This window comes from Epinephelus fuscoguttatus, linkage group LG19 (assembly GCF_011397635.1).
Source record: "Epinephelus fuscoguttatus linkage group LG19, E.fuscoguttatus.final_Chr_v1".
Classification (NCBI taxonomy): Eukaryota; Metazoa; Chordata; class Actinopteri; order Perciformes; family Serranidae; genus Epinephelus; species Epinephelus fuscoguttatus.
The window spans coordinates 28,434,393-28,455,521 of NC_064770.1; the positions used below are offsets into that span (position 1 = coordinate 28,434,393).

At 43.7% G+C, this 21,129-nt stretch overlaps 1 protein-coding gene across 20 annotated transcripts in view; it reads left to right on the forward strand.

The window, feature by feature from the left end:
* Positions 1-16,615, forward strand: part of cacna1aa (calcium channel, voltage-dependent, P/Q type, alpha 1A subunit, a) — a 96,600-nt gene extending 79,985 nt beyond the window's left edge. For 8 of the 20 annotated variants that reach the window (XM_049562339.1, XM_049562343.1, XM_049562340.1 and 5 more), the window contains 9 exons: positions 409-516; positions 1,960-2,063; positions 4,287-4,402; positions 4,509-4,641; positions 8,409-8,522; positions 9,911-9,949; positions 12,888-13,101; positions 13,324-13,607; positions 15,289-16,615. In XM_049562339.1, the coding sequence (XP_049418296.1) occupies positions 409-516; positions 1,960-2,063; positions 4,287-4,402; positions 4,509-4,641; positions 8,409-8,522; positions 9,911-9,949; positions 12,888-13,101; positions 13,324-13,607; positions 15,289-16,107 (1,931 nt within the window). In that variant the 3' untranslated portion in view covers positions 16,108-16,615. The remainder of the gene's footprint in view (positions 1-408; positions 517-1,959; positions 2,064-4,286; positions 4,403-4,508; positions 4,642-8,408; positions 8,523-9,910; positions 9,950-12,887; positions 13,102-13,323; positions 13,608-15,288) is intronic. The other 12 variants (XM_049562342.1, XM_049562345.1, XM_049562346.1 and 9 more) reach the window with 6 other exon arrangements.
* The last annotated feature ends 4,514 nt before the right edge of the window (positions 16,616-21,129 follow it).

Consider the following 21,129-nt stretch of genomic DNA (forward strand, 5'->3'; position numbering starts at 1 on the left):
GAGATTTATGTGGGAGTAGATGCTGTGTGTAGAATGTTGTGTGTGAGGCTGAAGGTTGAGATCCCGTGGAGTTGAGACTCTGTCACTTCAGCTTGTAAACTGAATCACCTTTGTACATTTTTCAATGCAAATACGATTTTATCACAGCAGTTCTAACCTCACTAATACAAATCTTCTCTTTGTTTGTATGTCCTCTTTTATACCTTCTCTGTATCAACCTGAATGGGTATGAATGGCTTGTGTGCACTTGTATGTTTCTGATTAAACTTTCTTAATGTGCATTTCTGTGTGTGCATGTTCATGTGTACGAATTTGTGTGTGTACTTGGACATGGATGTTTGTGTATCCATATACGTCTGTATGTATCTGTATGAATGTGCATGCGCGTGCTTGTTGAATCTGGTTTAGGTGGTATTGACAAGCACCAGATGGACGCCGAGCTCAGAAAAGAGATGATGGCGATCTGGCCCAACCTCTCCCAGAAGACTCTGGATTTGCTGGTTACGCCGCACAAGTGTAAGTTGCAGAGTGTGGTGCAGGCACAACAATGTGGCTCGGATGCAGCCACCCTGTGCCGCCCATTGCTCCAACGTTGTTTCTTTTCACGCCACCTGAGGACCGCTTCTCTCTCAGTCAGTCTCCCTCACTGCTGCACCCTCTGATACAGCTGGCACATCACTCCCTCACATCCACACCCATATACCTCAGATATATGAAGACATAATGTTTGAATATGAAAAAAAAACAAGCACAAGCACAGGCTGCATGGCAGGGGCAGGACAAGTACATGCACAACACCTTAACCAACCCAATCACCAAAATAAATGTTGGCATTGAATGTTTCTGCAAACCATGGATAAAGCAGATACTTTGTATTTCGTTATGATAGTGGTTAATATTTGGTCTGGTGTATTCACAAGAACCACTTGGTAATGGTTAGGAAAAGATCATGTTTTGACTTGAAATACCTATTTTTTTTTGTGGCACAATCCCACTTGGAAACCCAGCGATGTCTCAGTCAGAAAAACAGCTGCGTTTCGAGGCATCGTTCCTGCAGGAAATGCAGCAGTGACTGGTACATAACAACCGCTTTTCATGGCTCTATCCGCAGTGGAAACAGAGACAAGTGACATGCAATGTACAAATGTAATCTATCCGTACTTTGCATAAACGTACAATACTTGCATTTTCTTCTGGTGACTGAGCTGCACTAACACCTCTCCTTTCACCTTCAAAAACCACACTCACCAGAATGAACCCACCACCACTCTAGGACCCCAACACTTCCCCACCCCTGTGCCTGAGATCAGAGGGTGCCTTACTATAGATCAACTCTCTATAGACGTCTTTTCACTTCAGGGGCGGTCAGCTTTGTGCACTAGATGGCTGGCTGTGCTTGATAAAACATACTGCATATCTTTTAGTGTTATTACACTGAGCACAAATGCACAGGTGCTAACGCACTAGTTGCATGAAACAGTAGTTGCTTTAGTTTGTGAAATGCATGAGATTTGCTATCAAAGTGTATGGTTTATTTAGCATTACATTTGCAACCAAGTCCAAAGAACTCATTAACAGTGTAGATATCATAAATTTTATTTTGATTCATTTTATTTTTAAGGACTTGGTTCAATTTGTGTTGATTCTTGCGATCACATGATTGCAGATTCTCGGAGCGACTGAATTTTGTTTGATCTATATCACAATGAGATGCTTGGATTACAAGATTTTACCTGTGACAAATATAAATGCTACATAGAGTTAAACTAAAGTAAGATACAGTTAAAAAAAAAACAATCTGTCTGTGAAAAGACTATTTGCTCAATGTTGTGTGTGTGTGTGTGTGTATGTAATGTTTTTTCTGTTTGTGTGCATGCCTCACCCCCTCTCTACCATTCCTCGCGCTCAGGGTCCATACCAAAAGGTCTAATCTTGCAGGGTAACTTGTCATTCTCTCAGCAGCAACAGACCTGACAGTGGGGAAAATCTACGCTGCTATGATGATCATGGAGTACTACCGGCAGAGCAAGATCAAGCGCTCGCAGGCTCTTCGTGATGAGCAGGTACTGCTGTCTCAAGGAAATAGCACTCTAGCTGCATCCAATCCTTTAAAGTCAAAGGCAGACTGACGCACTGAAATCAAGGCTGCGGGCCTATACTCCCATTCATACAAACCTGGGCTGTGACAATCTCAAATCCACGGAGGAGTCCTAATTCTGTCACCTCAAAGGAGCACACAGGGGCTGAACACAACCATTTAGTGATCTAATGCAATCTCCTATCTCCTATATGCAATGCTTCTTCTCTAAAAGCCAAAATAGTGCTGCCATCTGCTGGACAAAGTTTGTTACTTCTTGCTTTTGTAGGAATATTAAAATGCAAAGATAATTTAGTGTTCAGGCATACTTTATACAAAATTTAAAATGCTGATTTAGTAGTTTATACCAAGGAGTTGCTGTTATATAGCAGTCAATATTATTGAGACTGCTGGGTTTGGTTTTAAAGGTGTACTGTGCAGGATATTTCTAAAAAAAAAATGCATAGACTCACTGACAACCCTCCAGAAGTGTGTGGCAGTGTATTTATCTGCTGAGACGTTGCCCTCTGCCTTATTTTCATCTTATTTGTCTGTGCTTGGGATGTCTGTGGGCACAGCCTGCAGGTGAGGCGAGGCACAGACTGTAAGATGCACGCGTCCAGGAGAAAGCTACACAGTTTCTGCGTAGTATACCTTTAAGCAGACTGAAGTGTTGTCACAGCCCCTAATGTGCCCGTGCCTGAACATCACTGGAGTCCTCTTGCTGAGCTCAATTCTTTCCTGTATCAGCTGCTTGTGAAGATACAATACCTCCTCACTCCCCACCACCCGTGCCTGTAACCTTGGACTGTTAGATTTGCATTATGATATTGCTGCACTCTACCCTCCAGGTCAATGTTAGAGCTGACCACTTTATTTCATTGTAGTGATTGAGATCAGAAGATAATGTAGTTAATGGTTAAGTTAATGGTTTATGTAGCCAGCTCGGATCATAAACATACGAAGTGTATGGGGACGCTCGCCAACCTGATATTTCATTGCATGTGTAAAGACATTTAAGACGTCTCTCAAACATCAAACGTCCTTCATCCTCTTTTTGCTGTCTCATACACTGTTCTTCTACCTCCGTCCTTTGCAGTCCTCTCCAAGCGAAGTGCTCCACACTCGACACCGACATATTGTTTTACTCAGTCCACTTCTCTCCTACAACACATTCTGTACATCATCCCCTCTATGTAGTCCACCTGCCGAGTTGTTGGCTGCTGCCTGTCTCGGCTGGGCCACCATATGTTGTAGCAACACCCAGTGAGAGACCTGTGCAGTGTTTCATGATCCAAAAATGTTAATAGTGCAGATACCATCACACAACAATGTGAAAGTATGAAGGGCGCTTTACATGTTGTGTATTATATTGTAATTAGTGCACTCATAGATGGAGGTTTTGCTCCAGTTTGGATTTGAATAAAGGTGGAGGCAGCAAAACAGTTACAATTTTGAATATGAAAGTTGACAACGTTTTATTTTTTTCATCTCACTTGCACGTGTAAGTATAGAATTGTTTGAAATTGCAAAAGGTTGATAGGTACTGTTGAAACTTCTTAAGTGAATGATCAGTATATGAATGACAATGAATGTGGCATTGTCCGTCATGCATTTCACCTGCTGTATGTTCCCCTCCACAGGATTGTTGCAGTGTTTATCTGCCATGATGTCCTCCATCCCTCCTTTGAACGAGGCCCTTCCTTTATTCCTCCCCTTTATATTAGTTCATATTTGACGTCCCCTGCTGTGAAAACATTTTCTTCTGTGTTTCTGGAAATGTATTTTCCTCAGCATTCAAGTATTTATATCCGTCATCAGATGACAAGTGATCATCAGATGAAACCCAGAATGATTGTCTATCATTCCCTATGATCCTGCCCTGAGCTCCAGACTGAGTGGGTGAATTCCACTTCCTTATTGGACTCTATAAAGCACTTTAAGGTTAGAGTCCTGCACCTGGACGCCTCAAAGGGTTGCCAGGTCTCAAAGTGCCCCTGAGTCCACCCATCTCTTTCTCCTGCTAGCTGCTGGACATGAGTTGCTCAAGAGTCCCTCCCTCCCATTTATTCCTCTTCCATTACCTCTTCTGCCTGGCTGACAGTCCCCTCTGTACATGCCCCTCTTTTCCTGCTCTGCCCCTTCTCCCTCCATTTCCCTGTCAGTCTGCCTGATAGCTGGCGACGGCCATGTTGTATATCTCACACAGAATCGAACGCCATTACTGTTTCAGCGCGTGGAGCCACCTTCCCCCGCCCAGGATGGGGGTCCGGGACTTAACAACGCCCTCCCTCCACCTGAGACAACGGAGACGGTCAACAGCCTGTGAGTTGGATGCGATCGTCGTGTTTTACTTTACAGGTGGTGGTTTGTTGAAAGCAGATCAGTAAAGGAAGATGCGTCTGTGTCGGCGTATTTGTGTGTATCATAGGCCGGTGGAGGGGGGGGTCCCGGAGAGCCAATCATGGGTGACAGCTCGTGCTCAGGAGATGTCCCAGAAGGTCGGCAGCTGGAGCCCTGAGGGACACCCTGAGGATGGCCTGGGAAGCATGACCAACTCTCAGGTAGAAAGCTCATACAAACACACACCCAGGACCACACACCTAACAGCACACACACAATACACATGAAATACATCTTTGTCACACACCAGGTTTGTGTGGACAGGAACTCAAACACTCAGTCCATTTAACATTTGTTTTTACTTTCATGTCATTGCTACCAAATGAACTCCCAAAGAACAATTGAGGACAGTTAAATGGTAAAATGAACTCCATGCAGTCACGGATTGCTACTCCATCTCCATTGGAAGCAGTAATTACAACCTCTGTGTGTTACATGAATGAGATGAAGACGTAAGGGCATCAGGTTTGTGTTCCCCTTCATTATAACTGAGGTTAAAGAGACAGTTCATCCCAAAATCAAAAATGCTACACTATTTATCAGTCTAAATTGTTTTGGTGTGAGCTGCCGAATGCCTGAAATAACTGGATGCCAGCTTGTGTTGCTCAAAGTGCCAAAATATATCATTTGAAAAACTCAGCAGCAATGCCTCTTTCCAGAAATCATGACACAGTAACTTAGAATAATCATCAGACCATGTTGTGAGCAGTTTCATGTAGGAACCATTTTCTTTCTTATAAACCACACCTGCCAAACGCATCACTGCACAGGAGGAAACATGCATCTGCTGCTAGTTAACCTTGCACCAGGTCAGGAATGCTGCTCAGCCTTGCAGCCAATTTCCCCAGTGGCTACTTGCGGTATTGCAGCAAAAAAAAAAAAAAAACTCCCCATAGACTCACCATTATAAAAGAGACGTCTGTAAAAGTGTTGACAGGACACCTTGCACCCCAAACAAGGTCAGTTATGACTCTTCGTATTATGAATTTTTGATCTATGTTTGCAAAACTTTCTTTGAGCTGAGAGAAGTGATTTAAAAATCTGTGACATCATCACAATATAAAGTCTCTGGGAACTCGCAAGCAGGGCCCGTGGGAGAGACACTACTACGTGTATTCAGTGGGATGCATAGCGCGGATGTAAACCTGGAAGCTAGAAACTTTTTTTGGCGTATGCACCAGGCAACTCTATTGGAATAAATAGACGCCATCTTGTCACCCGGTATCTAGTTATTTTTATAAATGTATACGTAGCACCACTGAGCTAGCTAACGTTACAGCTTAGCCACGGAGGACGCCATTAATGTTTACATCAAGCTTTTTGTCTGTGAATAGAGGCACATGTCCTTCCACGCAGTGATACGTTTCGCAGGTGTTGTTTTTGGTAAAGAGAAAATAGTTCCTACATGAAACTGCTCACAACAAAGTCTGTTTATGGGGTCATGTTTTCTGGAAACAGACAATGCTGTTGACTTTTTGAAATGTATTTTTTTCCGCTTTAAGCTGAATGCCATCCAGTTTCATAATGTTTGAGAGAAGGCAGACATCTCTGCACCCGGCAACTCACGCCAAAACAATCTAGTGGAGCAAATAATACTACACTGGGAAGAAATGTATTTTTGATTTGGGGTGGACTGTCCATCAAAAGTAGGAATACACCAGCCTATTGTTAGTCAGGGCATTGATTTGCTTCTTGTTTAATGTTGTTACGCTCCTCTCCAGTCCAGTCAGTAATAGCAACGTTAACTTATGCTTATGGTTGGGGGTACTCTTGTCAGTAGATGGCATACTGTGTATTCTGAAGCCACTTTGTCACAAAATAGAAAAGCTCAGAGCTCATGCTGTCCCATCTTTACTGCCTTGTTGCCTATATTGTTTCTACTCAGTAGGTCATTTCCATCTTCTGTGATCTCTCTTGCCTTGACTTTTTCAGTTAGCATTGACATGGCGTTAACCTTTCTTTGATTAGTCCCATTCTCAAACCTGTCTCTTCACACAGTGTTTTCTATCTTACTGAACTTATCCTTCGCCGTACGTTCTCCACATTTCATTCAGAGTCTATCTTGGCTCTGTTTTCAGAGTGATTCATGTCTCTGTCATCATGCTGTTAAACCTCTCTGCTTGTAGACCTCCTGGAGGGCCTGACAGGTCTCTGTATCAGTCAGCCCCATAACATAGCCACTTCTCCATATCAATCAACAGAGGTCTGGAGAAGTTTAAACTCAGGAGTCGGATAGAAGAGAGTGGCTGTCGGCTTCATTCAAACAAGTTTGAATGACAACCTGCAGTTAGATGAGGCAAATCATATAGCAACATTAACAACTGGAGACATTAGATGACAAATGCCTTCAAAACACCACCCAAATACTAAGATACAAATAATGTGATGACAGACGGAGTCATTGAGCAGCAAGCAGCAGCTGCGAGTGGTTTAGAGTTTTTCTGGCATTACATAATTTAGAGTTTATTATGCATTGTTTTTAAATATTGAATGCTGAAATAGTGAAATGAAAGAGCAGGCACTGGACTCTGTTTTCCCTTTTTTTTGTGTCTAAGTGACTAATCAGAACAACAATTACTGAAATTAGTCCAGTATTGTGTGAGACTGCTGCAGCCAATGTCATCTGTGTGGGCAACTGAGCACTGTTAATTTATGTCCACTAAAAGTGCTTGTTTTGCCATTGACAGGCTCAGATTGTTTGTGTTTGACATTATGGGAAGGGTCCCTACAGAGGTTGACCTCTTTTTTAAAAAGTAAGGTCCTTTTTTTAACCAGAAGCAAACCCACCAGACTCCATTTAAATAAACTGTAATTTTATCATTGTAAAAACACACCTCATTCAAAGTCAACAGAGATAAAATAAAACTCAAAAAAGCCATCTTGGATCATCTTTCTACTCTTCCAACAATCCTCAACTGCGATTTAGTTGAAATAAATTCACCTAGCTAGATGTGAAAATATGCTTTCAGGTCTGTTTCTGGTTAAACAAAATGGTCTGTCTCTTTCAGGTTCATTTCCATAATGTTCTCAGACACTGAGAATAACAATCTGAGCCTGTCAGTGGCAAAATCAAACACTTTTAGTGGATGTGAATCGACAACGCTCAATTGCCGGCAGGAATCGACCGGTCTTGCTCAATACTGAACTACTTTCAAATATAGTTGTTCCCATTAGTCACTTAGACACAAGGACGTGGGAAAATAGGGTCTGAGAAAACAAAGAAGTGCCAAGCCTCTGTTAAAAACCGAAGTATGGCCAAGCAAGACAAGGCCAAGCCAATAGCCCCAGCTGCCAGATTCATCTCCAGTTTTCCAGGTATACTCCAAACAAAATAGAATTTGACATATTTGCACTGGAACATTTGCCTTGTTGTCACCAAAATGACATGCTGGATCTAGATTTGATAACTACAATGTGTGCAAACCAACCAGCTGAAGTTTGCTGCGTACGATGTATCAGTTTCTGCACCTGGCCAACACTGTCATGGGATCAGTTGTGTTCTTCACATGCCCTTTGGGCTGCACATGGGTTCCCTCCCTGCTGCAACTCATGAGCTCCTCCATCTGGCGTCGATACCATTCAACAAAGAATCTTTACATTTGCTTGATGCTCCATTTTTGAGAGCAGCCTTTGCGAACATTGGGTTTGATTTTATTTGGAGTATACTCACGATCTTAAGATCCAAACACTCCTTTTTTTCCTCATTCATCGCACGATTTAAAACTAAAAAAAGAAACAAAAAAAAAAGACAAAGTCCCTCCTCACACTCACACACTCACCAAATTCTCCCACTGACTATTTTTACCTCTCTGAGACCCTCAATTCTCTGCTTTCTTTGGATAACAAACTTTCCCACCTATCCCCCTACTCCCTGTCAGTTTTCATGGCAGCCGTCACAGCATCTCCTGCTCTCCTGCTCTGTTTTCAGACGGTAGAGATGAGAGAGATGGGGCAGGATGGTTACTCGGATACTGAGCACTTTCCACCAATGGAAGGCCATGGCAGGGCCGCTTCCATGCCCCGCCTCCCAGGCGACAACCAAGTGAGCAGCATTCTCACCTTTCCACTCTCTTTCTATTTCCCCCATCGTCTCTGTTCCTCATCTCCTCTGTTTGAAAAGATCACATTCTCAAAGGTCTGACTTGTTGCGTAAGATTTATTGCTGTGGTTACTCGAATCCATGTTGGAGAAAGTTTGGCACAGGGTCAAAAGGGACTTCTGCTAAATGACAATAGTCCTCGAACACTGGGGTACAAAGGTTACATGTTTAGGTACTAGGAACCACCAGTAATGTGACTACCATCAAACAAGATATGCTATCGTGGCAATATTTCTGGCTAAAACATGGAAATGTTTTGCTGAAATGTTGAGCTCCCAACATGAATTCAAAAGGACCACAGCAAGGCAAAGTGGGACCTTCTGCTCCTTTTTTTTTCTTCCTCTCCTGTTGTTGTCCTCTCTTCCTCTCATTCTGCCACCTGCATGGAGGTTTTTGATTGTGGTTGTCCCGTTTCCATTGAACACACTCATCCGTTTTATATTGTTTCATATCCTGGTGAGTGCTCTGGTTGTCATATGCGCACAACATATTTATAAATACAAATGTGCACACATACATACAGTTTACACACTTCTCTGCCCACTATTATATCCCCCTCTTTATTTATCTTTTCTTGTTGTTTTTCTACTAAACTGTCTCTTCCTTCCTGTTAAAGGTTTTGCTTGTGCTGAACTCTTTTTGAATTTTGGGGGCTTTTTTTTTCATCCAGGACTGGAACCAGCATGATATTGCGTTTTACAGATGTGTGTGTGTTACATTTGTTTGTGTGTCGTGTATATGTGTGTGTGTGTGTGTGTGTACAGCAGTTTTTCTGTGCTCTCACTGTTCTCTGTGCCCTGAAATTCACACTGTTTCTGTCACTTTGTTATCCGCCGTTTGAGTGTGGGTGTGTTTGTGTGTATGCATATCCATTTGTGTGTGTATTTTGCTGATTGTCGTCATCGCTGTTGTGACCGTGTTGCAGTTGGTTGAGCATTTTCATGGTGAACTTGTCTATATATATAACCCTATTTTGGCTCCAACCACCCCCAGTCTCTGTGGTAAGTGTTTCTCCTCCACCTTCACTGCTGCTTCAGTGTCTAATCAGACTCTCTTTCTCTGTCCCTCCTTCTCTGTCTGTCTTTCCTCTCTCCACTGTGGCACCCCATCTCTTTTTGGGTTGAACCTCCACCTAACACTCTTTGGTTTTTACTTGTACTCCACTGTACCTCTTTTCTCTTCCATTGCGTATCTATCCATCCCTCTCTCCCTTACTTCACTTTCCCCTTCTTGGTTCTGTGTGTATGCTCCATGTGTGACCACACCTTTGGTGTATTTGTGGCTCTGTGTGTGTGTGTGTGTGTGTGTGTGTCTTCTCTGTGCTCATACAGCAGCGGAGGAAAGGGAGACAACGTGGCAGTAACCTCAGTGTATGTACCCTGTCTTCCCTGTCTCGTCTCTCTTTCTCTTTTCTCTCTCCCTCTCACTCTCACACACTCTCCGAACTTCTTCTTTCCTCATTTTTTCACGTCTCCATGTTGTGTCTTTAACATGGCAGGGGTTTTCTTTCAAATTTAGTGGGACAGCCCTTTTTTGGCATGAACCAATCTGATGCCAGCCCAGCTTCCAAACTGATTCCAGCATCCTTGGCTACTTCATGCACCTAACAAATGGGGTTTGGAGTTGGGCTGAACTCTGCACGTCCCCTGTCATTATCAACAGTCAAGCCACACTGTCTCGTGGCCTCTGTCTCTCTCTCTCTCTCTCTCTCTCTCAGCTGCTGCTAGTGCTTTGTTGCTTTATGTCCTCATGCCTGTGTGCTCGTCCATTTCGATGTTGTCAGTGTTTCCCCATCTGTGTCAGAGTCTCCATTCACACCTGCATGCAGGAAATGCGTTTAAGTGGGAGTGTGTTTAAGTGTGTGTGAGTAATGATGAGAGACAGAAAGAGGATTGGTATATATGTGTGTGTGAATGGATATATTTTGGGGATTCTCAGTGCTACTCCTATGAGGCCAGATAAACCTTTATATGCATCTGCCAACTGCCAACCTGTCAGCTGATTGGTCTAATACACAACAACTGGAAAACTGGCCAGCTTAGCTGCTGAAAGGATCTAGCACTGAAGTAGCCTGATACGGTTTACATGCCCAGGTCAGCAACTTGTGGCACCATAGGCTCTGTCCTGCTGTCCCACCTCAGTGCATGAGGCCTCAGCACTGCAGAAGGAAGTTCTCATGTGGGTAGAGGACTCAGGACAACCCCTATGTACCTACTGCATGGCTGGAGGACAGCACGCTGATCCAGAGCAGAAATAGAGGAGTTTTTGTGCAGCCTGGAATGTGCCATTTATGGGTGGTGATGATGGAAGACTGATGCAAGTCGTACTGACATTTCTATCTCCTTTTTTCTTTCACAAAGCAAGTAACAGACGCATGGAAGGCATGGCTGTTTGCCATCATCTCTTTTACTTTATTTCTTGTTATTCTTTTTTTGTTTTATACTTTATAATTCCTCTGTATCAGGGGTCGACAATTAGTTTCAGCCCTGAGTCAGTTTTTCTGAGCAGTTTGGGGGCTAGCACAGGCGCAGTGGAGATCATGAATTAAAAGTTGTTTTATTAGCCACCTGATAGATATTTGGTAATTTTATTAGGCTTCATTTCAGCACCAGTAGATCTTCACATTAACAGGGATAGTTGTGATCATTTTAAGTGGGGTTATATGAGGTACTTATCCACAGGCAGTGTATTACCTACAGTAGATGTCAGTCAGCACACACCCAGTTTTGAGAGGTAGGCAGGAGTAGCGACACTAAAGCTAAGCAATGTGCTGCTGCTAACAAAACATGTTTTAAAAATCCCACGTAAAAAAATCATTATCAGTTTGAGTGTACACTGTATTTAAAATATTGTCACCGCTTTACGTTGCCGCACCAGCGCTTTTCAACGGGAAACTGACACCGCTATACCAGACTCCATTGGGAAAAAAACACTAATTTAACATTGCTTAACACAGGAGCTGCTGGTCTACCACTGTTGTGATCAGTTGGTTTGCATGACTGTGGGACTTTGGCATTTTAAAGGGTTAGTTCAGATTCACCAAAGTCACACAGTTACGCAAACAAACTAAGTGATTAAGGCAGTGGTAGAACTGACAAGGTATTCACACAAGGAGTATACCCAAACGCACGACTCAAGGGCTTTTCAAAAACACACAGTCTTTAATGAAGACGGCAGGTAAAGGTGAACAAGTTACTAAAAAGGGCAAGGCAGAGTCGAAGTCCAAAAATGGCAAAAGTCAAAACACTGGGAACCTGACACTAGAAAACAAAAGGCTGGAACACTACTGAGACGAACTTGCACTGAGAGGAAGGAGCACACAGACTAAATACATGAGGAGAGGGAAGACAATGAGACACAGGTGCAACACATTAGGGCGGGGCAAGTAATCACACTGGAGGGAAACTTGACAGGAAGTAATCTGAAACAAGAGGAGAGTAGACAAAATAAAACAGGAAATGCAGAACTGAAATGAGAAAACAACAACTGACAAGACATGACAAGAGCAGCAGCTCCCGTGTTTGGCAAGCCAAAATTACTGTTTTGTCAAAGGACTCTAGTAGCGTTGACGAGAGCATAGATTGGGAACTGAAGTTGTCAACAGCCTCCCTGCCAGAAAGGCCGAGGTAAAGCGGAAAAGAAGTCTAAATGAAGCTTACACTTTAACTGATAATGATTTTTTTAGGTGGCTTAAATATGTTTTACTGCCAGTCCTGTCCACAGCAGTACGTTGCTTAGCTTTAATGGTGGGACTCCTGCCTGTTTCTCCAAACTGGGGGCATGACGACCGCCATCTACTGTAGCTAATACACTGACTATGGATAAGTGCCTCATACAACCCCAGTTCAGAAGATCTGAACTATGCCTTTAAATCTTGTTCAGCAGTCTGGTGCAGAATGGGGGAGGAGGATTTTGAATATTAGATGGGTAATTAAGATCATTTGCTGATATGTTTAATTGAGGCTAACTAATTATGATGGAGAGTCGAATTTAGCCCATGGGCTGCTTCTTGCCGACCCCTGCCCTATAATCTGTATACAGTGTTTATATTTTTGAAGTAGCATGATTGGACCATTACTACTAATGTGGGAGTGTATGATGTGGGAGGAAGGCGGGTGGGCTTTGAGTTCAAGAAACAGACGCTATTCACACACATGCATTCCTACACACACACACATACACAGTGTCTCTTATATTAATCCATAGCTCACAGACAACACCAACTCAACAATCAAAGGAAACACCTCTCCCTGCATCTCTCCCTCTCTCTCCCCTCTTTCTTCGGTGGTCTCTCACTTTCTCTCTCAGACCATCAATGACAGCAGTCCTATGAAACGCTCGGCCTCGTCGCTGGGCCACAGCAGGTCTGGGCGGGGCCACAGAGACAAAGGAGGGGTGGACGACTACAACATGGAGCGTGTGCCTGAGGAGGGGAGAACTTCCAGACATGGACACCGGCGAAAAGACCGGAGTCATCGGGCGTCTGAGAGGTCCCTCTGTCGCTACACGGAGGCTGACACAGGTGGGAAAGATCACATACACACACTAACAAAGGCACATGGAGGAAACACCTGATGGTTTGACAAGTGCTGTATTAACACAAGTAAATAGGTTTAAAAAGGTTTTGTGTTCTGATTATTTTAAAGGTGGATACAAGGTGATGATGAATCGTTATCTAATGTCATAGCAGTCTTTAATGTTTTCACCACACCCCAATAACCACTCCATTAAACTCCACCACCAGGCCTGGGCACAGACCTGAGCACAACCACCCAGTCAGGCGACCTCACGTCCAAAGACAAGGATCGTGACAGAGACCGCGGCCGATCCAAAGACCGCAAGCACCACCACCATCACCACCACCACCACGGCTCCGTGGACAAGGAGCGCTATGTAGCAGATCGAGGGGGCGAGTACGGACACAGGCACTCCCGCGACAGAGAGCATGAGCGGGAGAGGGAGAGAGAAAGGGACCGGCGCTGGTCGCGATCGCCCAGCGAGGGTCGCGAGTGCCTCACGCACAGACAGGTGGGCTCCTGGGTACTTGTGTGCATGTGGTGTTAAGTTTGAACAAAAGCAGTGGTATGACCACATTTTCAGTGTTACGCTGAAAAATATAGGGCCTCTAGTGTGACAGTGGTTGCCTGGTTGAATCCACCAACAATGCCTAGGTGGTCTTTTCTGTCGATAAAGAAAGACTGTACTAAGTTCCTCTGATGGAGAACATTGATGAGCACATTGCCTACTGGCAAACAGATCTCCTCTAGTTATCTGAGGGACCTCTGGATAGGACACTGAAACATCATGAGTTACGATAGGACTACTCTACTTTTTCCTGCTGCCCTCAAATTAGAGGCCAAGACATGTTGTTGTCCTTCAGAGGAATACTTCACCCATGAAATTACCATTTGCATATCAATTTTTCACCCCATGTTACATTGAATTTGAGAACAAAATTGTGTCTTCCTTGCATGTCTCCCTGGTGAAAGAAGAATCTGGATCTGAGAAAATTCTTTGCTCCTCTTTTGCTACAATTCAACAAGAATTTTCTCACTTTTTGGATTCTCCGTTCACCAGAGGCTTGCCAGAAGAAAGTTTGCTACATGAATTCAACATATCAAGGGTTGAGTTATTGATACGAATGGTCATTTTGTGGGTGAAGTGTGGCTTTAACAACACAAAGTTGTGGCAACAATAGCACGGGCCCTTCATGTACATTTGTATATATGTCTGACTACATGCACACAAACATATTCTTCTTTGTGGGTTTAATCGTGTGAATACAAGTACTTGTTTGTTAAATGAAGTCACTGTTTTCACTGTTCCAACAACCCCACAAATATGCATAAAGAATGTATATTTGAGTACCTGACTGCTCTCCCTGCCCTGCCTAAATGTTTATAGACTGCCACTGTTCCCTCACGTCCCCCCCCACCCCCCACCCCCACCCACCCACCCCCCACCTTTCCTTTTATGGCATCCTTTTCCCAAACACACAACCTATGACATTTCCTATTAAAATAGGAAACAAAAAGTATCTATGTTCTACCTTTGCTGACAAACTTCTGCGATGCTCCTATTCAGCCTTTTCTACTGAATCTTTATGTTATAAGTTGTCTTGCAAAGGAAGACGTATTGAGGGAGAATTGTCTCCTCTCATTTGAACTTTTGCCTTGGTGTTATAAAAAAATAACTTTTTATAACTTGACATGTTGCACACATGTCACACTGCTCACTAACAATGATTTAAAACCAAACACATTTTATGTATGTTTAGTCACCATATTTACCCTGTGCCACATTTGTTGCTCCGGAAATCAACCCTTTACCCTTCTTTTCTCCTGTCGTCTTTTGTTTCTTTCCTCTGCGTGACATGTTGCTTTTCTCTGTATGGTGCTGTTTGGAATCCCATCTTTTTTGTCCACATCCTCTGCTCTGTTACTTTTTGATGCCTTTCATTTCTGCCCTTCTCTCCTCCACTGCACGCACATTATGACTGGTGCTTTTATTCTTATTGTTGCTGTGGTTCTTGTTCTTATCTTTTCTTGCTTGTCTATCTGGACTCTCTCTGCCTCTCTATCTTGCATTCTTTCTCTCCGTCTCTCTATTTGTTTTATACTCTATCTTTCCCATCCTCTTTACTCTACATGTTCTGTCGTTGAATTTGTGGTTCGTTCTTTTTATTTGCTTTATTTCACTTTTCGTGTAGGGCAGTAGTTCGGTCAGCGGAAGTCCCGTCCCCTCAACCTCGGGGACCAGTACGCCACGTCGAGGCCGTCGACAGTTGCCTCAGACCCCCGCAACACCTCGGCCCCATGTTACCTACTCCCCTGTGGTCCGTAAGTCCATGCCCACACCACCTGGGGGGCCACAAGGCCGACCCCCAGCCCCTGCCCCACGCCGCTTCTCTCCTGAGCCTCCCCAAGGCCAGGGCCCTCCCCCCGCTGGCCTCCCCCTGGCCCACCACGGCCCGTCCCGCCAGGGTCATCATCCCCCATCCCGCTGGGGGGACACAGGTGGAGGAGGTGGCTCCATTGAAGGGGATGGCTGCTTCTACAACCAGGACTACCAAGACTATGAGCCCCACCATGAACCACCTGCCTATGAGCAGAACCCCATGCAGGGTGGCAACCCCCACCCCCATTCTCTGGCCAACCACCCACTGCCACCTCCCCCACAACAACAGCCACATAACCCCCACCCCCTCCCTCCACCCCAGCAGCACCCTGTAAACAACCCCCATCCTCATCCTCCCCCCCACCCACAGCCCAGTCGCACCTCACCTAGGACTACCGGCCATGCACCCCCTCCCACTACCGCCCTGACTGGACCTGTACAGGGCCAGATGCAGCCTGCCGCCCAGCGCCGCCTGCCCAATGGCTACCGCTCTTCTTCACCTTCCACACATCTTCATGGACCCCCACATACTGGGCCTCACAAGGTCCCCCCTCCAGCCGGGCATCCTAGAGGTCCCCGCAAGGGCCTGCATGAACCCTACAGCGAGACGGAGGACGACGACTGGTGCTAGCCTCTGGGGATGGGGGAGGGGCATAAGGAGGAAACAGAATTGATAGATGGACGGAAAGATGGAGATAGGAAGCTCTGAGCCGGAGCTCTGACTGCCAAGGGAAACCATGATTCTTTCTTTCTTGCCTGTTCAATTTTTTCCTCTCCTCCACTGCTTGGCATGTCCCAGTGATGGTAGGCTAGATGAAGGGATAGGTGTCAGGATGAAGGGGTGGAACAAGAATGCTGAGGCAGGATCTGGAGAAACAAGTGGTGTAAGAGGAAACCACCTCCACGTTCTGCTTGCATTGTTGTTGCATTCATATCTTGATGCCAAATAAGACCAACCTCAAATTGCAGTTTATAAGGATGCAAGCAGGAGGGGTGACGGACACTAGTCTTTGTGTGTCTTAAATTATGCCTCTGGCAACGAGCTACAGCCACTTACAAGATGTCAAGAGTTGCGACTCGACAAAAGACACTTTACAGTCAGAGACAAAAGAACGACCTTTTTTTTTTTTTTTTTTTTTGGCTTCTCAAAGCTAACTTCAGTTAAGTTAGCAGCAAAAAGAATCAAATCCAACCCTCCCAGCCACCAGTTGAATATTGATGAGTTTTATCATCTGTGTTTTTAAATAAGAACAAATCTTGACAATGAGCCCTCCACCTGTATGAGGTGAGGAGGCCAAGTGGGTGGGAGAGTTGGGGAGCACTGCACGAGGTTGACGAGTCCCTTGGTCAAAATCTAGAGGACGGGACGGGTGTGATGGGGACATTTACCGTCGTCCTTGGAGAACACCCTCCTCCCAGAAACAATTAGACCAACCTCAACCCGCAACCTACGAAGGAAGAAAAACAAAAAAAAAATGTGGAGATGGGTTTCAGAAACAAAAAAAAAAGCAAACCAGTAACTGTTTTCTGCAGTATTTCTTCTTCTATTCCTGCTTCTTCTTCCTCCTTCTCTTCTACTTCTTCAAAACATTGAAGCTTGAATCTTCTGTTGCACCCCACACAGCTTCGTTTTTTAGACTTGCGGAGTTGTACACCCTGTGGAATCCTGCATGAATGATACAAAAAATAATAATAATAGCAACAATGAGAATCTACTGTATGTGGGGGGAAATTTTACTTGGTCCTTTCTGTTGTGGTCTGTAGGGTTTCTCTCTTTTTTCAGTAAGAATGCCTTTCTGTTTCTCTCTCTCTCCTCTGTGTGACATTCCTCTCTCTGTACCTTCATCTACACTAAAATCAAAGTGATAGAAGAGAGATTGGAGAGAGACTGTATGTATATCTAAAAGGAAAATGATTACTTTTTGCTTGTTTGTGTGTACGTTCTGTGCCAGATGCCTGCCACTGATACAGCTGGAATTGCACGTTTTTTTGCGGAAGTCACTTTTTGGGTGAATATACCGTGAAGCAGGGTAAAGAGGATAAGAGATGTCGATATTGGTTTACAAGTCGGACGGATCATTAACATCTCAAAGTCTTCCAGGGTTTGGGGTTAAAACAGAGAGATCCGAGAGAAAGAGACCAATAGAAAGGCAGCAAAAGGAGAGAAACTCTTCATCTTTGTTTTCTTTGTTATTGACGGTAATGATGGATAAACAGATAATATAATAACTCCTAATGATCATGACGATCGTGATAATGAGACAGATTCTCCATATTTGGTCTGATGTTCTGTTCTGTGTGTTTTATTTTGAGCTCGGCTAATCATTTTTCCAACCCTGAGGTGGAGCTCTAACCCCACAGTTGCACTGTGGGAGAATGAGTCTGCAGGAGCGCAAACATCAGTCAGAGATTTCCCAAAACACTCGATACGTCTGTCTTTCTTGTCACTCTCTGTCAGCATAGACAGTGGGTGAATTTGATTGTGAGCCCCTGCAAAAATAATCAGTCAAATTCAGCAGTTCCCCACAGACTGCTGCATTTATTTGGATGTGTCTTCTCTCCTGCAGATGCTAAAGCAGAGCTCCACCACCGCTTGTGACCTTCCGGTGGCGCTGTGTGACAAACAGTGTCCCTGTAGTTTTTGTACCTCTCCTTTGACTTCACTTTTGATTCAGAGTTGTTTATCACACACGGAGAGTAGCTCATTCTCTCACTTGTAGACCACGTCATCTGCGTAAACACAGGCGTACAGCTCAGATGGGTTGGAGAAAAGATGCCTGGGCCTCGTCACGGTCCCAGAAACCATCTCTGTTCTGTGTGTATCACTCCTGTATATCTTTTATTTCTATCCGTGTGTTTTCTCTGTGTGCCTCAAACTAACACTTGTCACTAACGCACACCACTGTCAGCCCCAACATTATTGTTATTGTTTTGTTTATTTGACCTGCGTTTTTTAACCTGGAGGCCTATCACATGTTGACCAGAGAATGCACCGAAAAAATAGAAAAGAAAAAAAACTGCCTATTAGTGTCTTTCCAACCTCAGTGGAATGTCACAGACAAGTATTTTTTCACATCACTACACTTAAAATCAGAAAGCACACTAAGTATGTAGCTCCTGGTTGTGGTGTGTGCGTGTAAGTGGGGGTTTTGCCTCTGTGTGTGTGTGTGTGTGTGTGTGTGTGTGTATGTGTACATGGATGAGTGTGTTTCAGGTCAGTTTTTGGTGTTTTGTTTTGTGCTTGCTTTGCGTTATTATTCTTTGTTTCCAGGAATCCTTTTGAAATCTTTGAAATGTTTTAGTCAAATCATTGAAACAATCTTCGTGTGTATGTCTGTGTGTGTGTGTATGTGTGATGTCAGTAACCCCCTGAATGAAACATGCAAACCCCCCAAACATTCACCATCCATCTTTGTGTCTATGCTGCAGTGAAATCCACTAACACGCTGATTAACCACACAAAGTCTTCAAAAAGCAATGTAAAGCCGCTACTGAGAAAAAAAAGAGTTTTTTTTAAGTACAAAAGATTTTAAAAAAAGGAAAAAATATCTAGTTCCAGAAATGCATGTGCTATGTGCATGCCACACCGTGGGTTAACAGTCATCTTCAGGACATAAAAGAAAAAGCAGATTAATGAATTCAGAGGAAATTAAAAAAGATAAAAAAAAAAAAAAAAAGATATATAAATAGATAGATGTTTTTAAAAAGCAACGTTTCCTTTTTTCCTTCTATTTTTGAGAACAAAAAAGGTTAAAAATTACAAAAAAAAAAATGTTTAAAGAATAAAAAACACAAAAGAGACTTTGGTGAGAGTTTGTTTTCTTCTGTTACATGGGGTTGAGGCACAACACGACCATGTTCAGGAACACCACAAAAAAAAAAAAAGAACTGTTTTAAAAAATATATATATATATATACAAAGAAAAGAAAGTACAGTTCAGAAGATGGTGTATTCTCCCTTCTACTTTTTGTGGGGGGTCAGGGGGTGCAGGAGCGAGCCAAATCTGATGATGTACTCATTCAAACTGGCTGTGGAACCTTTGATCTCTCACTCACTCCCTCTTTTTTCTCTCTCTCTAACTCTGTCTCTCTCACACTCTTATCTGTCGCACTCTCGAACTGTCTCACCGCTATTTCTACCAGTGCATTTTGTAATTCCAAACAGAACTCTTCCTAAAGAATAAAAACCAGAGAGAATGCACACCGCTTTGCCTCATTTTTTTGCCAGCATTACTGCTTCAGTCTTTATAACTGAGAGGATGTGTGTTGTGGGCGTGTATGACTGTGTGACTTTATTGTAAACAAGTGATGTTTACATACAGTGTTACTCACCAAGATGCATTGTATGAATCCTTAAGGTCTGACAAAGGTGAGGAATGCATTTCCTTCGCCACAAAAACATCTGCAAATTCAGTTTTGTTTTGTTTTTTTCCTTTTTTATGACGTGCATTGTTTACATCTCTGTTTACTCACCTGCTGTCTTCACTGTCTCTGCTTGCTTTGCTTGCTTCCTTGTTTCTCAATAAACAAAAACAGGGCTCACTCACAAATAACTCCACAGGGTACCTTTAAAGCTGCATCAGTTTGAGTTTGGGGCCACTTTAGGGCAGTAGAACAAGCTGTAAATACAACAGTGATATATTGTCACCCTTTAAAGTTGTGGTGGAAGTCCAACATTTTAGCTCTGTTTAGGCCTTTCAGCAGCTCCTGATATCTGACTCTATGGCTCTAACATGCTCTACTGTGTTCACAAACTAGCATGTAACTTTAGCCCTATATCCCTGCTGCAGCGAAGACCTTCATTATGCTACCTTTGCTTTTTTACACAAACAATACCGGTATAATAGTGTGTGATTTAACGTAGCATGCCTGTATTCCAGAAGCAAAAGAAGCGTGACATGTAAGACAACAGCATCGGCCTCTAGTGTGACGTGTATTGTTCATGTCGGGCAACACTTTCAAAACAATAACAATGGCATTAACATGGCCATAATAATCAGATACCGTCCCTTCCATATGGCCGTTGATCCCATCCTCTGCAACTCCACTTTTACACTGCCTGTTCAAGGCGGGAATTTGAAGCCATCATATCCGCCTCAGCGTGCTGTATGTAAGGTACAGTCGCATAATGTGGGGACAGAGTGGTTTCGCCTTTAGTCCGCCATGGGAGGTAGTGACAGTGCTGAAACAATGTCAGTATAACAGGATAGACGATAGGACAGGATCATGTGCAGCGCAGATGTGACATTTTGACGACATGTTATAAGTGCAACCCACTGCGGGAGTTTTAAAAAGTAGCTGTTAGCAGTTAGGGGCTAATTCAAAGAAGAACTGCGGCTGTAAATGTCTGAAAATTGGGAAAACAATGAAGCCTGGGAGCTTCTTATCCTCGAGTAGAGGACGTGATCAGCTGCCATATAACAGGGACATATTATTGACACATTAATGCTGTTGTTGTTAAGAAAGTGCTGCCGCAGTGTATGATACTTGATACACTAGAGGCTGACGTGTGTGACATGTCACACCCGTCACACCTCTTTTGATTCCACAAAGCCATGATGCAGTGTATGATCACACACTGGAGCAGAATGATGCTGCCATCATTTGGTTCTGTGTAAAAATGCAAAGAAGGCATACAGAAGGGTGGCTGTAG